Below are 26,040 nucleotides of genomic sequence, written 5' to 3'. Positions count from 1 at the left end.
TTAAAAGAGGGGCCGGAGTGGTAGCGCAGCTTGGAGGGAGTTTGCCTTGCATGCAGCCGGCTCAGGTTCGATCCCCGGCATTCCATATGGTCCCCCAAGCACCGCCAGGAGTAATTCCTGAGAGCAGAGCCAGCAATAACCCCTGAGCATCACTGGGTGTGACACAAAAAGAAAAAAAAATTTAAAAGAAAGGCGCCTTTGGTCTTCAAAACACTGCCCACAAGGCTATCTCTCTCAACCGTGTGAGCACTCAGCACCTGCAGCTTCCAATAATCTTAAAAAAAATCTATCTACCTCTACATATTTTAACATGCACAGTGGCGGAGATGCCTGTCGATGCCACTTTGTAACCCATAAAATTGAGGCAGGAGAAATGAAGGAGAGGAAAAGAGTGTATATACTGCAGCGTGAGGAGGCTGTGTCTGAGAAAAGGGGAATTAAGTGTCTGTTGGGGAGAGCTTTCATGAGATACACAGAACACAGGAAGTAGAACAGTGGCAGGTTAAAGAGCATGGCATGCTTAAGGCTTAAAATATGACCATCTCTGTCTTGGCATGTGTGTGGGACAGAGTGAAAAAAAACAAAAGCAGGGGGTGGGGGAGGAGGACGGGAGGGCAAGCCATGAACACACTGTATTGTTAGGACTTATCCTCAAACAAATGTTTTTTTGGGGGCCAGAGTGATAGTACAGCCCGAAGGCACTTGCAATGCATGCAGCTACCCCGGGTTTGATCCCTGGCACCCCATATGGTCCTCTGGATCTGCCAGGAGTGATCCCCGAGTGCAGAGCCAGGAGTAAGCCCTGAGCACCTCTGACTGTGGCCCCCAAATAAAAATAAACAAAAAAATCCAACTGTTCTTCTGGGCCTCTGCTTTTATGGCCAGTGACACTGGAATTAAACCCTCATATACTGAGAACTAATGAGTATGTGAAAAAATGTAATTTATATTTTACATTAAAAAAGAAAGTATCCTAAAATAATTATTTTGCTATTTGAGCTTATCTAATTCTAATCATTAGTATGGACCATAGGATGATAATGTTATGTCAATTTCAAATGAAACAAAAAGTAAAATATTTGAGAAAGGCAACAGAGCAAAATGTGTACATATTGGCTATACAACTAAATGTCAGCATTCTGGTATTTTCACTGAATCTTGTCAAAATAAAATTTTTTATTTCTGAAGTTTCTTTGAGAAAAAGAGCTTATAAGGTGCCAATGTGATATTTTGTAGGTAAGAAATAATAAACATGTGGTATATGCAAACTCTCCCTGAATAAAGAATATGGTAAAATAACATTTATTTTCCTGAAAATGGTAAGAGGTATACTTATTCTTTACTCCATTTACTCTAACATTACTACATTAAAGTAGAGCTAATGTTTAATCAATAATGACTAGCACTGAAATAATCAGTGGTAAAATATTCTAAAAGTCTAATAGTATTACTATAGACTAAATACACTAGCTTTTAAATATATAGGTCAAGCTTTATTCAAAAAAGCCAGAAATAGCTAATTGCAATCATTATTATAGTTGCTATAAGTTTGTTGATTGTATAATTTACCAGTTGCCTTGGTAATACTACTCTAATTTTATTGTCTATATTGGCAGTTTCAAGATACTTTACTTCGAGTATCTGATAAGATTCAATCCATTTATCAAGGTAAATTTTCTAGCCAGTCCAAATATAGTATAATTAACCATAAATAGATGGACAAATGCATTGACATTTTTCTTCTCATGGGAAACAAACTGATCTCAAAAATATTCTAAAAGAAAGTCAAATTCTTCACCAAAGTGATGAGAAGTCTTCAAGATGGATTTAATCTGTGCCACTGGATAACAACTTTCTCTGGGTTGGTAACTGTCTCCTTCCACTGGTTTGCTGCCTCGGTGTTATTACACTCTTCACTTATCCAAATCTGGAAAGGAACAGCGCAGGTCTTACTGGACACAATGCTAACAAATGATTTAAAACAGCAAATTGTTCTAATTTGATGAAAGACAACAGGAAATCTGACTTCCGTAGTGTCAAACATTTTCCCGAAAGCTCGGTTTCTCTCTTTGAAATTTAAAAGTTTAAAACACTTAACCACTTTAGTCATTATGACCAACAAGTGGCTATGATTGACTTGAATTCAAGAATTTTGTGTAGATGTCAGAAAATATTTATTCTAAAAGAGTTATTCATTTCCTTTCTTATTCAGTAATGTCTGGGAGCTCAAAATTGATTTGAATCACCCAAAAACACTTATGCACAAATGACGCATGAAAAATATGATGAACTGTACTGTAAATATGGATACTTTCAATAAAATGATTTAAACAAACAAACAAACAAACAAACAAAACCCCAGGTAATATTGCAGTGTTCCTTGTTGATTTAGGTGTATGACCTCTTCCTTCCACTCCTGGCCACCCCATCACAGTGGCTGCTAATGTTATCAGAGAAGCCACAGGAAGCAGGTGGCCAGTCGGAACCCCTCCAGACTCCTGCCGCGTCTCTCCCCGTCCCTTCCCTCTGCGATGCCGTGGTGACAGGAGCAATACACATAAATTGGTCGTGGTACTCCCTAGGGCTTGCATGCAACGCCGTGCACCAACCCTTGGTTATGGCGCTCACTGGGGGTTGCCTTTCATTACTCGTCATGCCTGTAACCATTCCAGCTCTCGGGCTTACTATGGACGGTTCCCCTGGCCCCAGTGCTCACTCATCTTTTCAGGGCGAGTGCTGATGGCTGACTTGCACACACCCTCCGTTAACTGCTGGTGGCGCTGTTGGCGACACTGCAGAACGGCCGGGCAAGCAGGCAGAGACCGTTCACACAGCACAGGGGAGCGAAGTGCTGGCGGCATGGGGACAAGGCAGGGCGTTCTGCTGATGGCACAGCTCCCAGCACTCCAGAATTCTCTTTGCAGTTGTTTCATGGCCACACCTAGTTCTGCTCAGGGTTTACTCATGGCTCTGTGCTCCGGGATCACTCCTGACGGTGCTCAGGGAACCATATGTGATGCTGGGGATCAAACCAGGCCAGCCGAGTGCAGGGTAAGTGTCTTACTGGTTGTATTTTTGCTTTTTGGGTCATACCCGGCGATGCTCAGGGGTCACTCCTGACTCTGTACTCAGGAATTACCCCTGGTGGTGCTCAGGGGACCATATGAGTTGCTGGGAATCGAAGCCGGGTTGGCCGCGTGCAAGGCAAACGCCCTACCGGCTGTGCTATCGCTCCAGCCCCTGGAAGTGTTGTTATTGACTAGGATTTCAAACCAGAACATAAAAGCACTGACAAGAAATTTATGCCGAAAATCACCTGAGGCTCTCTGATTTCCTTCATCACAATAGCTGAGGCCTGTGATACGGGACAAAGTTAGGTGAACTCACTTCAGAGATCTTGGGGGCTTTGGAAAGTACGGCAGTTGGGTGAATTTTTTTTTTTTTTGGCTTTTTGGGTCATACCCGGCGATGCACAGGGGTTACTCCTGGCTCTGCCCTCAGGAATTACTCTTGGTGGTACCCAGGGACCCTATGGGATGCTGGGAATCAAACCCAGGTTGGCCACATGCAAGGCAAATGCCCTAAGTTGGGTGAATTCTTGAGTTCAAACTCTTCCTCATGGAAGAGTGAAGAACAACAGAATGGGCCTGCTGGGAGTAGGTGTCTCGTGCAGGAGGCCCAGGTCCAATCTCTGATACCAAACAGGACCCCGAGCACCACCAGACACGACCCCTAAGTACTGAGCTTGAAGAAGCTCCTGAGCACTGCTGAGTGTCACCCCTAAACAACCTCCCACCCCCCCAAAAAATGAGTTTTTTACAAGTATTCTCAGAAAATTATTTTTTTCCTTTGTTCTGTTTTTGGGCCACATCTGGCAGTGCTCTGGGCTTACTCATGGCTTTGTGCTCTGTGATCACTCCTGTTGGGGCTCGGGGGGATCATATGGGACACCAGGGATTGAACCTAGGTTGCCACAGGCAAGGCAAGCTTCTTGCCCACTGTGCTGTCCCTCCAGTCCTGGGAAAATAACTTTTTTAAAAAGGGGTATAAATTAATATCAATCTTGGAGAACTCACTAAGTGACATTTCATATAGACTGTTCAACACAACCTGTTTCCAAGGGGAAGTTTTGAAACAAGGAATACAGACTATGGAATTTAAACAGTCAAATAATACCTGTAATTAAAAGTATGGATAACTACTATTCATCCATTGAGAGTAAAGAATGTACATAATGAAAAAAAATTCCCATAGGACTGGCAAGTAAGCCAGTTTACCTGCTTACTTGTATATAAAGATATACGAATTGCTAACACTTTGTAATATATTAATCCTATAATACTAACCATCTATAACTCTGTATTATATTAATACTATAATACTATAATGTTCTCTTCTAGGAAGGAGTTCAAAACAAACACAATTAAGAATGCCCACCTTAAACACTGAGTTAACACGCATGAGAATAAAGTAAGCTGGAGAGCTGAAGCCATAAGTCCTTTTACTTAGTTATCAGCACACTTTCTTCCACAAGGAACAAACTGGCAGCCCCATTAAACTGATCTTTCTTAGAACGTTTAAAGTTGAAAAGCTCAGAAAAAAAAAAAAAACATTTGCTGATTTAAAAGCCTGATGGCTCAGAAAGTCCAATTCTTTTCACTCGAGCAAAAGGTCTGGCGAGTTTCAATTTTTGTGGCAACACTGACCCTTAATTTGATTACACTCCACCACAGCGTTACCCTGTATTTCCACTGTTAGTCAACTGTCAAAGTGTCTAGAAAAGCGCGAGATCAAGAATTCAAGACAAAAGCAGCTTACTAACCTGGCCCACAAAGTGTTTTCTTCTCACAGAACTTCGACTATACAGCTTCAGGAGGAAGATGATGTCCTTTTCACTCGCCACGAGAGGGAAAACCATAGTCTCTCCCCACTTGACCCTTCCATTGGAGGCCTTCAGCAGGCGCGTCTTCTTCTTATAAATCAGCTCCCCGGAGCTAAACATGGCCACCTTCACAAAAAAGTCTAAAAATCGAGACACTTTGAGTTAAAAGAGGCTGCAGGGGCCAAAGAGGTGGAGCACTTGCTCTGCGTGAGGTTTATGCTGGTTTGGATTCCCGGCACACACACGGTCACCAAGCAATGCCAGGGGACACTCCTGAGTGCAGGGCCAGGGAGAGCCCCTGAATGCCACCGGGTGTAGCCCCAAACATTGCCTCCCCCGAACACCCAAAGCAGAAGTGGCTCCTGGGTCCCCTTAGCGCTGCTTGGGAGGGCCACAAAAACTACAGCACTGCACACATTTATACACTATGTGTGTTGCAAGAACTCACTGGCAAAGAAAGATGTGGGTTGGTAGCCTATTACCATGACAGGAAACATCTCTAGTAAGCCTTTCCATTTTTTGTTTTGTTTTTGGGCCAAACTTGGCCATGCTCAGGGTTTACTCCTGCCTCTCTGTTCAGGAATAACACCTGGTGGGGCTTGGGGACCCATACGGGGTGCCGGCGATCGAACCTGGGTCAGCTATGTGCAAGGCAAATGCCCTGCTTGCTGTTCCATCACTCTAGCCCAAACCTTTTAATTTGTATCAGACGCTACAAACCACCGCTCCAACCCCAAATGAATGCCAGCTTCCTGCAACTCAACGCCAGCAATGACTGGAAATGCAGGCACGATAGCAATCAGAAGTGAAAGAGCAGACATTGAAAAGAATTAAGTAAGAAAAGGAAAGCCAATTCTTTGGACGGTTTTATAGTGCTACACAGAGAAATGTCTTGCTTGAGACTCCAGAAGTTAAATCTATGTGCCCCAGAGAAAACCTTCCCACACGTTGATGCCGGTGCTTCGATCTGTGTTCATTAAGCCACAGCGTGCCAGCGTCAACATGTTAACATACCTGTGAGGTGTAGAAATTCCAGTGACAGCAGAATAGCTCAAAGTTCCCCGGAGATTGCAACTATAGACTCTTGGGAACATTATAGAAATGAAAGATGTAACAAAGGCAGATAGAGATGAGTCAACTCATTAAAGATGGGATCTGCAGAGTACAGCCGGCAGGGCATTTGCCTTGCACATATGACTGGCCGGGTTCAATCCTTGAGCACAGAGCCACATGTGGCTTGAAATTTGGGAGAAAAAAAAAACAGTTGGGATCTGCATGGAATAAAAATTCAGATTTTTAAAGCTTTGTCCCTGAGCCCATCCTTCATCAGAATGACACACAGAAATCATAGTCCAAGCAGAAAGTGCAACATGACAGACCAGGGGATGCAGAGGTGAGGGCTGGGAAGGTGAGAGTGTAAGAAGGAACTTCCGGAAGGAGGGAAGCACAAAGTATGAACCGAGATGACCCCTTCCATCTACAAACGGGGATCACGGGACATCCTCATCAGTGGTTAGGACCAAAGGAGGACGACCAGGAGATGACTCTGGTGTCCTAGGTTCCCAGAATTCACCCCGGTCACTTAGACAGCCCTGCTGATTTATTCTTTTAATGCCTCATTGGCCTTTGATTATTTTTGTTTTATGGTCTTTTCCCACTGGTCTATGTTCAGATGTCAGTATTTTTGTCCTTTTGGTCTTGATATCGAGATCATGCTACCCTCACGAAGTTACTTGTGTAGCTTTTTTCATGCTGTGATAGAGTTTATACAGAACAGAGTATAACGAAAGCGTCAGTGAAAGCTTGGTAGGGGGGCCAGTAAATGGCTGTTCTTGCTAGACCCCATTCTTTACAACTCTTACTGGGCTCTTGTTTCAGTCGGATTTTTCTCTCTCCCTGAAGTGAATTTCAACATCTTTTTCCCCCTTAGGAAATCCCTATATGTTTTATAAAGATGCCGAACAGAATGGGTATAGTTACAAACGGCATTAACTTACTTATTTCTTAATCTCTCTGGAACTTGAAATGAAATACTCTTCCTTGTTCAGAATTTGATTTACGAGATTTCTTTGTGTTGCCTGACCCAACCTACAATAGGTCTTATCACAACACTGCACAGAAAAAGCCTTTGGCTTTACGGTCTTCTGGTGTTTTCAACTTCAGTTAAAATTCCTTATTTTTGGTCTTTCTAAGCCACAGGAACATTCATTTCTTGTTTGCCTGCATCCGGACATAGCTCTCCTGCTAGTAGGGAAAAGGCGCATCTGTCGTACTCAGCCTGAGAGGCAGAAGTGACCTCAAACCTCCCTCTCTAGGAGCCATGGAATGAGCCAGGCCTAGATGACCAAAGGGCCCGGAGCCCTGCTCGTGCCCAAAGGCAGGGAGAGAAGAAAACATTTTACGATTGTGCCAGACTTCTCAATACTTCAGAAATGTTCCACTCAGCAGTGAACCATGAGGGGCCTCGACTTAGAGAAAGGCTGACTTAGCGAAGCTGAGACTCATCCACAGACCTAACGTTCCTCTGGACATTCCACTAATGAATGAGGTCACCAAGATACAGCACAGAGAGCAAGGTGAGAACTGGGTAAGAATCAAGAAACCGGAGTTGAAGAGACAGTACAGAGGGTAAGGTGCTTTCTTGAACTTGGCTGGTCCAAACAAATAAGACAAAGGGGCCAGAGTGATAGCACAGTGGGGAAGGCGTTTGACTTGTACGCAACTGACCTGGGTTCAATCCCCAGCATCCCATATAGTCCCCCAAGCATCACCAGGAGTGATTCCTGAATGCAGAGCCGGGAGCAACCCCTGAGCATTGCTGGATGTGGCCCCAAAACGAAATAAAACAACAACAACAAAAATCAGAAGCTAGAAGGTAAGGTAAGGTAGGCACAATAACTTAAGTTTTGTTTTGGAGCCGCACCCAGCTTGGTGCTTGGGGAACCTCCTGCGAGCAGATCATGCAACCCAGTCCTTTGAGCCTGTCTTTACAATGGCTAACATAGAAAATCCAATAATCATGTTTCAGTTAAAGAAGTAATATTTAAATGAAATGGTAAAAGTAACTAAGATTGTCATCTCTACAGGAAGAAAATGGGATGGGGGGGCGGGGGACCATCATATACAAATATTTTCTGAAGATTCCACTTGGAACAACCACTCATATACTCACTCAAAGTCAGAGGCGTGGCTGAGCTCGGAAGATATTGCGCCTCAAGAATTTGTAACTGAATCCTGCTATTCACCGCCTGGAAACAGGTCCCCAGTTGAAGTTCTGCGTGGCACACCTGTATATCAATAGGGTGTCGTTTGGCAAATAAGAAATCAAGTCTTGGGATATTTCAAAAATTGAAAAATGAGCAACTATGGTTATGGAGCATTTTCAGAGTCAGAAAGAGAGGGAGGGAGGGAAAGGGGGAAGAAAAAGAAAAAAAAAATCATACGACAAGTCCATGAGCTAAGGTGAGAGCATTTTATAGCACGGCTTTTAACTGACAGCAGCACAGCGATCCTTCAAAACTGGTAAGAACAAAAGACAATTCAAATTTTCCTGGAGAAAAATGTCTGTAACATAAACACCAAAAGAACACACTTTTCAAAGGCTGCAACGGAGCCATTTGGGAGCCTAAGAGATGCGATAAAATCTGCTCTACTTAAGAATCGCCATTGTGTTTTTGGAGTTGTAGAAACCCGAGTAGGTGCCACTGAAGTCTGAAGACAGCGGATTACCGCGGTGAACGGATTTGTGGGTTCTGAGCTGAATTAGGTCGCTGAATGGAAGCAAGTCAAAGAAGAAAGCTGGCAAGAAGGAATCCGGTGACGCGGCAAAGCTGTAAATAATACAGGAAGGGGTAATCTGAGCCAACAGTGCCTACAAGGGCCCTGAGAGTGGGCCGTGGAGCTCAAAGGGCTCCTTCCGACTGTGAACAGCAGAAGACAGTTGCTCGTACCCTCTGCGACACAGCCTTAGCCATCCTAGTGATGTGCAGTCCAAGGTCCTGGGGCTAAAGAATAGGAGACACAAGTTGTGCAAAGCCCAAACAGGTTGAAAACAGTAATGGGTTGAAACGAGAACATTCCATTCCAGGTTTCAGGCAAGCGTGCCCAAGGCACGCCATAAAAATCTTTGCTGGGAATGACCTGGAGAGCTTTGGAACGGGGAAATGACATTTCACGGAGATGTTTCTATTTGAGCGTTGCCCAGTTTTCCCCACTCACTGACCAATGGCTCATGGAAAAAGCAGCCAGGAGGACTGGGTCGCTGAATGACCCTCGGCCACTTGCTTAACACCTGGTTCAAATGGGTTATGCTACCAGAACATCACAAGGGATGCAGTGAAAAGTGAATCACTTAAAAGTGTAACTTCAGCTCGTGAGGCTAGACTTCCCTTTGAGAAGTCGAAATGATGGAGATGCTGAAGGCTAAGAGATAAACATACTGATTTTGCTTTTATTAGAGGGGCCACTCGTGGCTGTGCTCAGGGTGGCCAGGAGGTGCCAGTAAGAAAAGTCGGGGTTTCTCACCTGCTAGGCTTGACATTCTGCCCACTGCTTCTGTTTTTTAACTACAGTGAGGATGGATGCATACATCTTTCCACACAAACTGGCACGGCAGTCAGACACAAAATAAGACCTGTTGCTCTTGGCATTGAAAACATAGATTCCAGGGGTCAGGAAGCTAGCTCAATAGGGCAGGGCTCACGCCTAGCAAGTGTCACAACCCGGGTTCGATCTCTCATACTGCGTGTTTCCACCTTAGCACCAACAGATATAACCTTAGGTTATCTCACAAATTCACAGTGTTATGTTTCATATCTTAATCATATCTTAAAATAGAATTTATAGGGGCCAAAGAGATAGTACGGTAGGTAGGGTGCTTGCCGTGCTGGCTGAGCTGAGTTTGATCTCTAGCACCCCATGCAGGTCCCTGAGTACCACCAGTAGTAATTCCAGAATGCAGAGGCATGAATCACCGCTGAGCATTGCTGGGAGTGGTCCCCAGACAAACAAACAAAAAACAAACAAAAATTTACATCACATTATTTCAGATCATGAAAAATATGGTGATTTTCAATCTCCTGATAACTAGAACATTAAGACCCCAAGTAGCAGGTACATAGTGAGAATTACAAGAACATGAGTAGAAGCTGTAAGATCTCTGTGGCTGAATCATTTATCATGTATCAAAGAAAACTTTAAGAGCCTTTCCAGGAACTGTTGCTGAAAGGGAAACGTTAGGCAGAATCAGAGGAAGCAATTCAGGGAGGTGACGGCGAGGAGTAAGTACCTCACCTGGCGTCACAATGTGGCAGAACTAAGAGAGAGCTGACGCCTCGATCAGAGGCAGCCACTCAAATCCTGATTCCCGATGACCCAGAGAAATGCCAGCATGAGCTCTGGGCAGATACATCACCACCTGGGCGTCTACAAGCTCACTCATTTGGTGCACGCGTGAAGCCACTAGGCAGCCTGACATAAGGCTCTATGAAAGCCAACTGCCTCTTCAGGCAGACCTTGTCTCTGCTGTACTAGTCAAGACGGAAACCTGAGACCTTAAGTAAATACTTGCTACTGATCAAGGTCAAGAACTTTTCAGCGAGGGAATTTATAAGCTCTCAGTGAAAGTTCTGCTCTTCGCGGGGAAGTCACTGTCTGTTAAGACATTGGGTTCTTTCCACATCACTGTAGCACTATAGCACTGTCGTCCTGTTGTTCATCGATTTGCTCGAGCAGGCACCTGTAATGTCTCCATTGTGAGACTTGTTGTTACTGTTTTTGGCATATGGAATACGCCACGGGTAGCTTGCCAGGCTCTGCTGTGCGGGTGGGATATTCTTGGTAGCTTGCCGGGCTCTCCGAGAGGGGCGGACGTGTTCATTAACATGCCTGACCCCATGTGTTCATTAACATGCCCCAGCACAGAGTTTGGTGTGGCCCCCAAAAGAGAGAAAAAAAAGTCCCCAGAAAGACAAAGGGAAATTGTTTTTAATCCCTTTCATTGAGAAAGTAATTTCAATAATCCTAAATGGAAATAAATACTATCAAGAAAGGACACAGGGGATAGGAACAAAAATAATGGAAAATAGCTATCAAGAACCTTCTAGTCTCACTAATCATAAAGTCTAGTAATCCTTTGCTTTAATTTTTTTTTATTTCTAATCTTCCCTTTACTTCAGTGGATCTCAAGCTAGGCAATACACATTAGAATCATCATAGAAGTTTCTTTAAAAAAAAATCCAAAATTCTCCTACCCTGCCCCATCCCAAATATTCAAATATAATTGGTTTAGGTGTGTATATGTTTTTTAAAGTTCCCTGAATGATTATGAGGCACAGTCATGGTTAAAAATCACATCCGGGCACCCTTAATGTTCTTGGATATAGGTAAAATATAAATCTTACACAGGGGCTGGAGCAATAGCACAGCGGGTAGGGCGTTTGTCTTGCATGCAGCCAACCCAGGTTTGATTCCCAGCATCCCATATGGTCCCCCGAGCACCACCAGGAGTAATTCCTGAGTGCAAAGCCAGGAGTAACCCCTGTGCATCACTGGGTGTGACCCAGAAAGCAATAAATAAATAAATAAATAAATAAATCCTACACAAATTTAAAATCACATATGGGTTAGACTTCATAAAAGTGAAAATATTTTGATCTTTATAAATATTACTTAACATAAAACTATAATAAATTATGAGGGATTAAAAAATTAAAGTACTGCTGGCTGAGAGAAAATATCAAGTCTCAAAACATAGCTAAAAAGAAAAAAAAACCAAACTCAGAGCTTTAGATAATCAAGTTCTTAATAAAAAAAAACAGTTGTAAGAACCTCTATTCTAAATAATTTGGGGGTAGATAAAAATATTTTTTTAATCACTGAGATAAATTTCCTGCTTTTTCAAAGTGTTCAACTACTAAAACATTAAAAACATAAAAAGTGTGACTCATACTTCATAATTACTTTCCCCTGAAGAGTGAAATATTAAAATGCAGTATGGGAAATCAATTTTAAAATAAATTTCCCAATGGAGGAAATACAGGGGTTCTGTTGACCTTTCATTATTTAAAAACTATAGTTAAATGACATTATTATTGCTTCTTGAGAATGTTCCCGCTTCCATAAAATTCAAGTTGTACTCAAGCAAACAAGAAGCCATCAACTAAATAGTTCTAGTCTAAGATCATTTTAGCATTACAAAGTCCTGTTACTTACGGAAACTTTGGAAGGTGGTGTTATGTCCAAAGAATAATCCATTTCCTGTGAGCTGAGAGTTCTGAGTGACAGGGAGCATTCACCAATGGTTTTCTTCCTGGGGGTCTGGGTTTGAATCTTAAACACAAGTCTTACACTTTGTAGACTTTGGAGTTTAATAGCAAATACAAATGTTTCCATGAATTCAATAGTCTAAAACACACAAACACACACACAAATATAAAATGTCAAAGGACATAAGGAAAGGCTGAGGTACCAAACAAAAATACATGAAAATAACAAAATCCAGGAAAGGTAGATTCAATTTCTTTAAATCTAAAGCATTCTTCTTTTAAAAAAAATTTTTTTTGGGGGGTCACACCCGGCAATGCACAAGAGTTACTCCTGGTTCTGCACTCAGGAATTATTCCTTGGCGGTGCTCAGAAGACCATATGGGATGCTGGGATTCGAACCCGGGTTGGCCGGGTGCAAGGCAAACGCCCTACCCGCTGTGCTATAGCTCCAGGCCCTAAAGCATCCTTTAGGTAAATAAAAAGTAAAAATGGCCATGGATTATTTTTGAGGGGTGTGGTCACACCTGGCTGTGCTCAGGGCTTACTCCTGGTTCTGTGCTCAAGAATCACTTCACTGGTACATGAGGTACCATATGTGGCCAGCCAGGCTCTGTTGTGTGCAAGGCAAGTGCCTAACCCTCCTCTGTACTATCTCTCCAGCCCATCCAACTCCATCTCTTACACTGTGCTATAATGATCTGTTGGCTTATCTGTCAGAATTACAAGCTTAAGAGCAAGCAAGGGTGAAATGTTCATATCTTTTGTTCTAAAGGCACCTTTACTATTGAACAACGAAATAGCAAACATTTTCGAGTTTCAAAACCGTCTTTAAAAAGCAGAGACAAGAGGCCTTGAAGAAAATACAGTGGGTTAGGTGCTTGCCCCTGTAGGTAGGTGACCAGGATTCTATTCCTGCATCCCATTTGGTCCCCTGAGATCCCCCAAGAGTGATTCCTGAGTGCAGAGTCAGGAGTAACTTCTGAGCATCACTGGGCGTGTCCTCCCAAAATTAAGAAACTTAAATACAAAGCAAGAACTCTTTGTAATTTACCCCAATAATACTTCACTAATCAATCTTTTACTTGAGTTAAAATGAGACACACTTGAACTCTAATGAGAAAAAAAAATTTCAAACACCACCATCCACTTACATTGGAGCCTTCCTTGGCGGAAGATTTGAAATGCACAGGTTTGGCCAACGTGAGCGTTCCTTTTATCAAAATAGTAGGAGAGTCTCCACAGCTAGAGGGCCAAAGTAAATCTCTGCACTGAAAAAACAGTAAGTGTACAGTTTGAATCTGACAAAGAACTTCAAAACACAAACATCTGATGCAGTTCTTGAGCTAATGACGTAAATAAAAATGACAAGAGTAAACATTAGTCTATGGGCCTCTTGTTTCATCTACATTCTGACATTTAAGACTCTGGCAACGGATGAATTTCCTCCTTGAGATTAAAAACAAATAAATGTCCATCAGACCTACAGACTTATAACCATTACAAGACTCTTTATTCAATAATATTTTCTGCAAAATACGATAGAATCTCAAATTCCTAAGAAAATACTGGCCCATTTCCCAGAAGAGACTGAAAATAGATGCTTGTAATGTCAAATATTTAATTTTGCAAGAGAGGTCAAAAGCGACTGTATCTCCTTACCTGTAAAACTGTGATCCAGATCTGCTCGACCGAAGGATTATAAGACACTTTTACATTCAATCGCCCCAAATCTCTTTCGTCTCCTGAGAGAGTGATCGTATCTGGATTGTGGGAGAACAGAGACGTGTGAAGTGCTGTGCAAGGCTTCGAACCCAAAGGAAGCGTTGAGAGAATCCCATTTCAGAGCCCAGTTTAAAAATGGCCAATTGAATAAGACCAAATGCTCACATCAAGGTGGTTTGCTACAGTGCTGGGAAATGGTGCTAAGAAAGGGGCTTAAGCTCTGAGTCATAAAAAACAGGAATGAAATCCTGCCACTTGCAGCAACTTACATGGACTTCGAGGGCGTGGCTAAGTGAAATATCAGATACAGACCACGGGAGTAGGACCTCACTTCTGTGTGGAACCTAAACTGTACATTCAGGATATAGAGAACAGACTGGCAACTGTCAGTGGCAGAAGGAAGGACAGGTGGGCACAGGAAGACAAGAGAAAAGCTAACAGGCCCCCATTATAAAACAAGGCATGGAGACAAAATTCACCATATGGCGACCAGTTAATAATAATAAACTGCTTAGGGCCAGAGTGAAAGGACAGTGGGGAGGGCATCTGCCTTGTACTGACGCAGGTTCAATCCTCCACACCCCACACGGTCCCCCAAGTGCCAGGAGTGACCTCTGAGCTCAGAGCCAGGAGTCAGCCCTAAGCATCGCCAGGTGTGGCCCCAAGACAAATAATAGTATACTGCATATTTGAAAGTTGCTAATAGAGTTTCCTCACAAAAAAAAATCATTAACTACGAATGAAGAGGGATGTGAACTAGACATTTCTCAGTAGAATAACTAAATCATTATGTTATATATCTAAAACAAACATAATGTTATGGACACATCAATTATACTTTAACTTTTTAGGGTTTTCTTTTTTGAGGGGGGCCTCTCAAGTGGTACTCTGGAGGCTTACGGCCCCCCCAGGGATTTCTGGCCACCCAGGCTGATGCCAGGGCCGGAGGACATGATGCTGCTTGGGTCCTGCAGTGGGGGGACCCCGGCAGGGCTGGGGGTGTCTGGAGCTGGACCTGGCACTGCTCAGAGGACCACGGGATGGCGGGAACTGAATACGGGTTGGGTGCCTGCCAGGTGTGCCCTGATGACAGCATCTAGGCCAGTCCCCGCTACCTGTCTGAGCCATCCTGAGTGGCGTCCCGGGGTTACCCCCCAGCCCTGTGCTTGGGGCTGAGCAGAGGAACCTGGGGCGGCATGAGGTGCCGGGGATAGACCTCCTGCATACCTACGAGGTGCTCCAACCGGGAGCTCTGTCTCCAGCTCTATAGTTCAGCTACTAGCATTTTTTTGCTCTGTAGTTCATTTTTTTTTTACTGATTTTGCTTGAAAACCCCATGATTTACAAAGTTGTTCACTATACAATTGTTTCAAGCATTGAGTGTTCCAATACCACCACTATTTTATATATATATACATATAGTGTGACTTCTCCACTAGTATCTTCAATTCCCCTCCCAACCCCAACCTACCTCCTTGAGCAAATAACAAATTTACTTTATATTACTTATTCCAACAAAACTTTTAAGAACTGGCAAATAAAATTATCAGAAAACAAATAAGTAGGGGCCAATTAATGATTACTATATGATTTGGACCTATGTAAATAAGAAAATTAAAATTTTAATTTTAATACAATATAAAATTGCCTATTCTCATTTGCATATATACTTTTCAACTCTGGAATCTAAAGTATATTACATTAAATTTTATTTTATACTTGGATCTCATTATGGTCAGAGTCATGTCTCACCTATCCAATGATAACACTTTTAAAGCAAGTCTTAACAAATTTTTAAAGCAATTATTTAAAAATAGTTCAATTATTTTTGTAAGTACATCTTAAAAACATCCCAATAACTGAGGGAATTAAGTTAAATCTAAGAAACACTTTCCAAAATGCAACTGATAGGAACTTAATACTGTATGTTTATGCTTAGTACTGTATATATACGGTCAAAGAAACAAAAGAATGAACTGCTTCAATTTTTTGAAAAGAAGTATTCATACCTGAACATCAGAAAGAAAAAAACAATAATGGAGCATCTGACCTGAGAAGTCACAAGCAGATAACATTGCCAACACAGAATCATCTAGAGTTTTATCACCTTATTACATAAACTTTCAAATTACTACCGGGTAGAAATAATCCCTTAGTGTAATAATAGAATACTCTGTTCCTTACCCAGGCTTCTGCTACTCCCCTGAGAATTCTTGCGTGAAGAAGAGCTACTGGGCACACTGGACAGGGAATCATGCCGCTGCAAAGAGAATCCCCTCGTCAAAACCTCACGTCCAATGTTAAGGACTCTGAAACTCAGTCCACTTCCACCCTCTGTCAACCAGCAGGCCAACTATTTTGACAGTGTAACGGGGCAGAATTTCCATTTTTGTTCTTCCCTCTCTTTTTTCCCTTCCTTCCTTCCTTCCTTCCTTCCTTCCTTCCTTCCTTCCTTCCTTCCTTCCTTCCTTCCTTCCTTCCTTCCTTCCTTCCTTCCTTCCTTCCTTCCTTTTCTCTTTCTCTTTTTCTTTCTCTTTTTGGGTCACACCAGGCAATACCCAGGGGATATACTCCAGGCTCTGCACTCATGAATCACTCCGGGAGGTGTTCGAGGGACCATATGGGATGCCAGGGATTGAACCTGGGTCAGCCGTATGCAAGGCAAATGCCCTACCCGCTGTACTATCACTCCGGCCCCCAGAATTTCCATTTTTGGTGGTTGCTGTTTGGGCCACACTCAGCAGTGCTCAGGACTCACTCCTGGCTCTATGCTCAGGGCTTACTCCTGGCTCTGTGCTCAGGTCAGTCCTGGCTCTGTGCTCAGGGCTTACTCCTGGCTCTGTGCTCAGGTCAGTCCTGGCTCTGTGCTCAAGGCTCACTCCTAGCTCTATGGTCAGAGATTACTCCTGGCTCTGTGCTCAGGGCTTACTCCTGGCTCTGTGCTCAGGACTTATTCTTGGTTCTGTGCTCAGGACTCACTCCTAGTTCTGTGCTCTGGCTGTCTCCTGGCTCTGTGCTCAGGGCGGGGACTATACGTGGGGTCTCCTGCATCTCAGGCAAGTGCTTTAACCCCTGAACTGCTCTCCTGCACCATGATTTCTCACCTTTATGTAGGAAAAAGACAATAAGTGTTTTGTGTGTTCAGGAAAATTCAGGAAATGTAAGATTCAGGAAAATCTTACATATCTTGCGAGAGAAGACGTGGAAAAGTCTTTACACCTTTTGACTTGTTTTTCTAACAAGAAGCAAGGCACAACAGCTTCTATTTCAGGTGTGAAGGTACCAACAGAAATCAGAGCACAGGGAAGCATCTTCCCTCCTAGAACTGCTGAGCGGTGTTGTTGCCCGAGCCGGTCCCTGGGGACCAGCTGCCGGGCATCCCCTGGGAAAGGCCTGGAACAGGCACAGACCACAATGCAACAGCTGCGTCCACAGCTCGGGGGGGCGGGGGGGTCAGTGGGGAGAGGCCTGGCAGTCTGCATCTACAGAGCCGGCCCATATGGGATGCCAGGGAGCAAACCCTGGGTCAGCTGTATGCAAGGCAAATGCCTTACCGAACGTAGGTGGCAGAAGTGGGGCAACGATGAGCCGAGTGTGCCAGAGGAGGCAATCAGAATCAGGCAGCATCCCAGCATGGCACCTGGGCCCCCGGAACCAGCCGGGGTGCAGCTCATGGCCACACTGGCGTGGGAAGGGGAGACCCAGGCAGAGACACTTGGTAGCGGCAGAGTCAGCCTGAGCCCCCGCCCAAGACCCTCCTGCCCGAAGGCCACTCGGAGGCCTTAGAGCCCGAGCCCGTGTGCCCAAATCCTGGTGGGTCGGGTGGATGTGGGACTCACCCACCTTGAGATGAGGTGGGTGCTGAAGAGGAGGAAAACTCATCTGCAAAACCTGAGCCCACCTGAGGATTATCTAGAATATACTTACACTGGGGTCTGACAGACAGGAGAGCGGCCTTACAATGCAGCCAGCCCGGGTTCGAGCCCTGGCACCCCTCGGGTCCCCCGCGAGCCCCACCAGGAGTGATTCCTGAGCATGGACCACAAATAAGCCCTGAGCATTGCCAGGTGTGGTCCCAAGACAAACAAACTAGAATATCTTCACATTTCAGGGCCAGGGAGATAAGGCGGGGGGTTAGGGTGTGACCTCAGGGGGGTCCCCAGCGCCACTGGGCATGGCCCAGGAGGCTGGGGTGGCTGAGTGGTTCCTGGCGTGGCGGGGCTGAGCAGTACTGGATCCCATGCCTGGCACCGCGTCACCTGCCCAGGATTCACTGGCCCCGGTCGCCAGGGCCCCTGAGCTGTGTGTGTCAGAAAGGCCTTCTCCAGCCCCAAATGGAGAGTCACGTTTCCTCAGGGGGAAACATATGTACACGCTTACATGGGGGGAAAGGCCCCAAGTTTAAGTAACATAAAGGTTACTTATGTTAACTTATGTTAGACTTGCTCGCTTCGTTTACATGTATTTCTGAATTTTTAAATAAGTTTGCTTAAAAGCATTTCAATTATCAAACAGTTCTCAATTATATTTCAAAGACTGGAAACGACTGCATTAACAAAGTCCTTCATCTCGGCAGAAATGCTAATTCTTACTAGCAAGGTAGCAGAAGCTCAATAAGAAAAGTGAACATCAATCAGTACTTTGCAGGGTACCGTTTTCAATTCCAACTGCCCTACCCTGCCTGGGTGCATGCCAACTGAGATATAAAATTCGCACATTAACTACAAAAAAGGGGAAAGGACATTTTTTCCCCCAATATTCAACTGAGGTTTATAAAATCACACACAAAAGAAGTGTCAAGTGCTCTTCAATGATTAGAATAAATACACCTACAAGATTAAATAAATTAAGTAAATAATTTTTACTTAATCACAGTGATAAATACACTTGTAAAGTTGTTCATGATTGGGTTTCAGCATATAATGTTCCAACACCCATCCCTTCACCAGTGTACTTTTCCCACCACTGGTGGTCCCAGTTCCCCTCCTGCCCTCCTCCCCGCCCCCTGCCACTGTTTCTTTGGGCCTTCTGGTTGGCAACAGATATATCCCTTTACTTTCAACACCCAGTTCCTGTCCAAAATGATCATTTGCAACTATCATTGTCATGCTGGTCCCTTCTCGATCCTAACTGCCCCTTGCCCCCCACACAGTTGTGACAAGTTTCCAGCCATTGACCAGTCCTCCTGGCCCCTGTTTACCCTCACCTTGGATGTGTCTCATATATATATGTATACATATATATATTTTGTACCCCACAAATGGGGCTGGAGTGATAGCACAGTGGGTAGAGCATTTGCCTTGCACGCAGCCAACGTGGGTTTGATTCCTCTGTCCCTCTCAAAGAGCCCGGCAAGCTACTGAGAGTATCCCGCTACATGGTAGAGCCTGGCAAGCTCCCCGTGGTGGATCTGATATGCCAAAAACAGTAACAACAAGTCTCACAATGGAGACATTACTGGTGCCCACTCAAGCAAATTGGTGAGCAAGAAGATGACAGTGACAGTGACAAGAAATAACAAATCACACATTTCTTAATATAATCACACATTTCTAATTTTTTGGCAAATAAATACATATGACTTATAAACTTACCTGGATGAATCGCTGAGATGAACTTGTAAGATCAAACATAGACTTACTAAGCCCAGGGGTATTGGGAGGTTTGCTGGTCCTTAAATCACAAACTGCATAACAAAGGAGCATAAGGAAACCACTTATTTTCTTAGTAAGGAAAAATTAATGTTGGAATGATAATTAACATGTACTATATCTCCCTAGGAATGTATTTTGGGTAGTATAAGCAAAACTATTTAAGAGGTATAAAGTCTTCTAATGACATTAAAAATAACCTTTCTAATTATTTTACTTCCATTTATTTATTTATTTATTTACATCTATTTTTTTTCTTTTCGGGTCACACCCAGCAATGCACAGGGCTTACTCCTGGCTCTGCACTCAGGAATTACTCCTGGCGGTGCTGGAGGACCATATGGGATGCTGGGAATCGAACCCGGGTTGGCCGTGTGCAAGGCAAACGCCATACCCACTGTGCTATCGCTCCAGCCCCTATTTCACTTCCATTTAAACAAAAACAATGTAAATAAATTTTCACACCCAAATCAAACATTGGACTGGAGCGATAGCACAACAGGTAGGGCATTTGCCTTGCACACAGCCAACCTGGGTTCAATTCCTCCATCCCTCTCGGAGAGCCCGGCAAGCTACCGAGAGTATCCCGCCTGCACAGCAGAGCCTGGCAAGCTACCTGTGTGTGGCATATTCGATGTGCCAAAAACAGTAACAACAAGTCTCACAATGGAGACGTTACTGGTGCCCGCTCGAGCAAATCGATGAATAACTGGATGACAGTGATACAGGGCTATCAAATATCAAGTGGGAAAAATTCATTCTTTTTGATTATATTATGTAATTCTTTGTACCCAGAAATTAATCTACAAGAATGTGTCTTTTGTGCTAAATACAATCCAACTATCTAATAAGCAATTATTACACTGGGGGAAAAATCAATTCCATATGTTCTCATAATTCGAGTTTTCCTCCTAAACTCAATAATCTTAAGGAATGAAACTCCATTAATTGTGGCTTATGGACGGGAGAGAGGGGGTGGGGAAGAGAGTGTGTACAGCGGTTAAGTGCTACTGACCCAGGTTTGATCTGAAACACCACATCTGATCCCCAAGTACCAGTGAAAAGTGATCCCTGAGCACAGAGCCAGGCATTAAGCCCTGAACACCACCAGGTATGACTGGCCAATTCCCACCCCGCCCCCCCCCAACACACCCAAAGGCAATTGTGGTTTATAGCACGGCACTTAAGTGTTTGAATAAAAACAATATATTTTTTTAAAAGATGTTTAAATAAATGATCCTGTTCTAGTTTACTGTATTTTCCCTTCCATTTGTTGTTACCACAATGCCCAGGATCTAACACTGGTGGTACCAGAACCACACAAGGCCTGGGGGCCTAGTGCCAGAGATGAAACTTGCACCTACACAAACAGAGGCAGGCACTTGACCCCTGAAGCATAACCCCAGGTTCCTGATTTCACCCTTACATTACTGTTGTAAAAAAGAAAAAAAAAATGAAGATTTTGTGAAAGATACACCCGTAAGTTATAACTGTTAGTCTCCAATACTAAGCTGAGAAAATTCTAGAATTATTTGGGCAACCTGTTTTTCCTAATTATGCCATGCATTTCTCAATTCACCGCCTTCCTTGTATTGAGTGGAAAATGAAAAAGGAATTTATCAATGGATTAATGACATGCAAAACGGATGCAAAAAATTCTAAAAATACAACTTTTTTTTTTTCTTTTTGGGTCACACCCGGCGATGCACAGTGGTTACTCCTGGCTCTGCACTCAGGAATCACCCCTGGCAGTGCTTGAGGGGGCCCTATGGGATGCTGGGAATCGAACCTGGGTTGGCCACGTGCAAGGCAAACACCCCACCCGCTGTGCTATTGCTCCAGCCCCAAAAATACCGCTTCCCGGAAGAGACCAACACGATGGAAGTCAGGGTCTGGAGTTTGCCCCTAGGGCAGAGTACCTGCCAGGCATTTGTGAGGCCCAGGGTTCCATCCCCTGTGTACCTGAGTACTCAGATCCCTGAGCACCATGGGAGGCCTCACTGGTGACCCCCAAGGAGTGCCAGGAATGGCGCTGGGACAAGAGGATGGAAGTGATACTGGGCAGATGTTCAGTGCCAGGGCCTGAGGTCACGGCGCTGCTTGGGTCTTGCAGGGCCGAAGACCACCAGCACCACACTGGGTGGGTTCCGAGGGCCTTGCGGTACCTGGGACCCGCACCTACTCACCCCCTGTGCTACGTTCCTGGCCCATGAGCGCCGTTTCTCACAAGGTTTCGGATTTGAACTGATTCCTACGTGTGTCAGAGAAACACAAGAAGAAAAACAACACGTTTTTCATACCCGAGCCATATAATCTTGTTGTTGCTGAACGAGGAGAAAAGCGCCGATTCAAATCAGGTGAAACGTGCTGGTACATGTAGAAGGGGTTATACACATCATAGCTGGGTCCATGCTGCGATGAACTGGAAAGTTCTACCTTCCGATCTCCGAAAGAGGCTCTGGCAGATCCTGAAAGGAAGGATTTCTCGAGTTTTCCAGCATCCCTGCCTTAGAGTCACCAGCCAGGGACCCATGGCAGAAGACTGGCTAAGTCGGAAGCACATATATGTGATATCTAAAAACGTCAGTCCACATTTACTGAGATCCAGTTATGCGGAGTATTACCCTGTAACATTGCTGTTCCCATGACAGTCTAGTAAAATCTGGCCCTTTCCTTGGTCCCATAGACAATTCTGTATTTTCTATTTCTTTTTTTCTTTTTTTTTTTTTGCTTTTTGGGTCACACCCAGCGATGCTCAGGGGTTATTCCCGGCTTTGAACTCAGGAATTACTCCTGGCGGTGCTTGGGGGACCATATGGGATGCTGGGGATTGAACCCAGGTTGGTCGCGTGCAAGGCAAATGCCCTACCCGCTGTGCTATCGCTCCAGCCCCTTCATTTTATTTTTTTACTTCAACAAAAGACATCTAATCAGCAAAAAGAAAATCTTTTAATATTTTTTGTACATGTATGTATTCCACAAAGGCATTCCTAAAAACTGACCTCAAGCTAAAGTACACGGAGTAAGGAAAAGATTTGAAAAGATTAAAATCAGAGTATGTTCTTGACCTATAAAACAATAAAGTTAGGAGTTAAATAACAAAAAGATGACTATAAAATATTCATAAGAAAACATAAAAGACTTATGAAAAGCAAAACAACAGCATTTTTTAAAAAACAGGATGAAAAGATTTGCTCTACTGGGTATTAAAATGGAAACTGGCATAATTATATGATCAATAAAACAGAATCAATGGCCAATAAAGACACCCATTTTAGATACCCATTTTATGAAAACATGACGAAGAATCAGTTGGCATTATACCACAGTGGAGAAAGAGATCCTTTTACTGAAAGGTGATAAGGGAACTACACATTTTACAGGGGTGAAACCCTTTACCCCAAGTAAACACAATCACAGAAAGCTAATTACATATGACTGTAGATCTAAACTGTCAAAAGCCCAACCAAAAAAATTTCTATGTTTAGGGGCTGGAGCAATAGTACACCGGGTAGGGCATTTGCCTTGCACATGGCAAACCCAGGTTTGATTCCCAACATCCCATATGGTCCCCCGAGTACTGCCAGGAGTAATTTCTGAGTGCAAAGCCAGGAGTAATCCCTGTGCATTGCCAGGTGTAACCCAAAGAGCCAAAAATAAATAAATAAATAAAAGTTTCTATGTTTAAGTGCAAATGTAAGAAAGTTTGTAGGGCCTTTTAGTAAGGGACACACTACATAAATTGAGCACAGCAGTAGCCATAGAGTAGAATTTAAATAAACTGAATAACAATAGGGCTGGAAGGATAGTGTAGGGGTTAAGGTGCTTGCGTTGCACACAGCCAACCCTGGTTTGATCCTCAACTCGGTATATGGTCCCCAAGACCCACTAGGAGTAAGTCCTGAGTGCTGCCTGATGTGACCTGAAAACAGCAGCAATATAAATAAATCAAACAACATTAAAATTAAAAATTGCTATAGAACGGTCCAACTAAGTTAACCGCCCAATGAAAGGAAAAAGAGGGAAGGTGGGAGGGATGGAGGATGAATGGGTAGATGGATGGATGGAAAGAAGGAAAAGAAGGAGGAAGGTTGATTAGATATGCAATAATTCCTCTATATCTCCCCTAGTATTTCTTTTTAGATATGTGAAAGAGAACAGTATAGTTATACAATCCCTTAAAAGGGGATAAATCTGCACACAATTCTGTTGTATTCCCATATTTATAATGGAGTATTTTCAAAGTCACCACATATTAAATTATCCTATAAATAAGAATAAAACAAAAAAGTAAAATGTGTTATTCATATTAGATATAAAATTATATCTTTATGTTAAAAAATTTAAAAGGACAAACTAACAGCATTCAAGTATTGCTTATTGATTTTTAAGTCCTGCCTTTTGGGGCCTGGGGAGATAGCTCAAGAAGCTGATATGCAAGAAAAACAAACAAAAAAAATCTTTTTAAAATAAAAAACCTGAGCATTGTTTACCTTCCAGCTCTTCTAGATGTGAAGGCAGAATTCCTTGTGTCCGGGGCTGAATATAAGACAATTTAAACCTGGGGACCACAAATGGCACTTCTTTGCCGTCAGATGGTAATTTGGAAAGTAAATAATCTTCAGTACAGCCAACCTGAGGCTTTACAGAGACAGAAGACAAGGGAGGGACACACAGAGCCGTACTTTGCCTTTTTGACACTGCTTCTTTAAAGTCTCCCTCCATGGAAACTGCAGATGAAAGGGAAAGGAGAGGAGAACAATGGTTAGGATTCATGTACAGAGATACCTTCTCAGAACAACCTGCACCTCTCGGGCTTTAGCTCTTACTTACTCAATTGAGAAGAAACTGCTGATACATAAGCCACTCTAGGGTCCTATCAAGCACTTCTGGAATCTCCATTAATTCTGCCCAGCCAATATTTGAGCAATTAATATGCCATTGCCGGAGTATATTAACTTACCAGAATGATAAAAGCAGTGTTTTTAAAGATCTTATTCCCACAGAAGAGTCCATGAAAGGAAAGCAAGCTTATTGCAATGAGTTCCACAACATTTTCGAGCAAAATCTAGTCATTTAAAGATATAGTCAACAGGGGCTAGAGTGATAGCACAGTGGGCAGGGTGCTTGCCTTGCACGGGGCTGACCTGTGCTCAGTCCCTGGCACTCTGTGTGTGTGTGTGTGTGTGTGTGTGTGTGTGTGTGTGTGTGTGTGTGTGTGTGTGTGTGTGTGTGTGTGTGTGTGTGTATGGTCCTGCCAGGAATGATTCCTGCATACAGACCCAGGAGTTAGCCCAGAGCACTGCTGGGTATGATCCCAAATCCAAAAATATCAAATCAGTCTGTTTACGATTTATTACCGTGAAATAATTTGATTTGCATACCTATTTGTTTTTTGTACAGCTATTTCATATATCTAGGGTTGTGTATAAATTCTGGGGTTGGGGAAGGGATGGCAAGTGGAAAATGTTTAAGGCCTGCTCTGCACTACCAAATAGAAGGAAGAATCAGAGAAAAAGAAAGTCCAGGTGATTACTAAGAGCTGCTGATAAATGTGGTCTTGGCACAGATGCAGAGACATCACTTCCCCCACGGGCCACTCACTCATGACAGCCACTCAGATGCACAGTTCAAAAAACAGAAATTAATTTAATCCAAAACATCTGTCAGTTTGCATTGTCCCCTAAGCCCTTCAACAATTCTCTACCCTTCCTGTCGCAACCTGAACTATTCCACCCCTCCGTAAGAATCATTCCTTCTCCCCTCCCCTCCCTTCCTTCTCCCGACTCAACTTGATAAAATCCCCTTCCGACTTACTTCCCTACCAAATGCCATTTGTGATGTGCCAACATCTCCCAAACGGGATTCACCTGTCTACTTTATACCCCAGAATATATATATATATTTTATACTGGGTTCTACTTCTACTTCCCCCATGAAGGCAGAAAGCATGTCGCATGGATTATCATATTTCAAAAGCTACAAATAAAGAAGATATTAAGTCAAGGATTGTGGAAGTCGAAGTATAATGAAACTCACAGTTGTGTTTTTCTGTTTCACCATAGAAACATCCTCTACAGCAACTCTTCACAAATTCTGTTGCCATTACATTCAATTTCCAGTAGGCAGTAAAAAGATACAACTTCCAATTTTAATACTAACCTGTTGGCAAAACAGAAAACAGTTTTGTCATACTTAATGCCAATACATCTCACTAAACAGATTGTCAGTGTCTCTAGGATTTAATTTGAGGACACCAAAGCTAAAACGGTTGAGAAATACTTATGTAATTTTCTCTATGTAATTTTGTATTACCTAGACTCCTTATGAGCAATTAAAATAATATATCTAAACATTACTAAGTGAGGCTGGAAACAGTTTTAGCAGGAAAGGCACTTGATTTGCACACAGCTGACCCACGTTTGATCCGGGTACCACAGATGGTCCCCTGAGCACCACCAGGAGTGGTCCCTGAGCACAGAGCTGGAGGTAAGTCCTGAGCACAGCACGTGTACCATC

General features: G+C 43.4%; 1 protein-coding gene across 2 annotated transcripts; it reads right to left on the bottom strand.

Moving 5' to 3' along the window:
- Positions 1-1,816: 1,816 nt before the first annotated feature.
- On the bottom strand, positions 1,817-25,627 carry TC2N (tandem C2 domains, nuclear). Of its 2 annotated transcripts, XM_055133632.1 has the most exons (11): positions 25,561-25,627; positions 24,015-24,251; positions 21,822-21,989; positions 19,465-19,556; positions 16,055-16,130; positions 13,808-13,908; positions 13,300-13,416; positions 12,095-12,286; positions 8,055-8,169; positions 4,823-5,022; positions 1,817-1,927 (listed from the first exon to the last, which is right to left on the bottom strand). In XM_055133632.1, exons 1-11 carry the CDS (start codon positions 25,625-25,627, stop codon positions 1,817-1,819), a joined length of 1,476 nt encoding a protein of 491 aa, XP_054989607.1. The 2 variants fall into 2 exon arrangements, with proteins under 2 accessions (XP_054989607.1, XP_054989608.1); XM_055133633.1 differs by lacking the exon at positions 12,095-12,286.
- Between the last annotated feature and the right edge of the window lie 413 nt (positions 25,628-26,040).

The sequence above is a fragment of the Sorex araneus genome, chromosome 3 (assembly GCF_027595985.1).
Source record: "Sorex araneus isolate mSorAra2 chromosome 3, mSorAra2.pri, whole genome shotgun sequence".
NCBI lineage: Eukaryota > Metazoa > Chordata > Mammalia > Eulipotyphla > Soricidae > Sorex > Sorex araneus.
The sequence above is the reverse complement of the archived record's forward strand: the minus strand, read 5'-3'. Positions and strand labels throughout refer to the sequence as shown.

Bases quoted from the DNA above. Each gene is read 5' to 3' on its own strand.
- TC2N (XM_055133632.1), bottom strand. From the start codon at position 25,627: ATGGCAACAGAATTTGTGAAGAGTTGCTGTAGAGGATGTTTCTATGGT. The intron at 19,557-21,821 runs GTATGAAAAACG...TTTGTTATGCAG, and splicing joins AACAAGATTATATGGCTCGG to TTTGTGATTTAAGGACCAGC. The intron at 5,023-8,054 runs GTGAGTATATGA...CTCGATTTTTAG, and splicing joins AGCCACGCCTCTGACTTTGA to ACTTTTTTGTGAAGGTGGCC.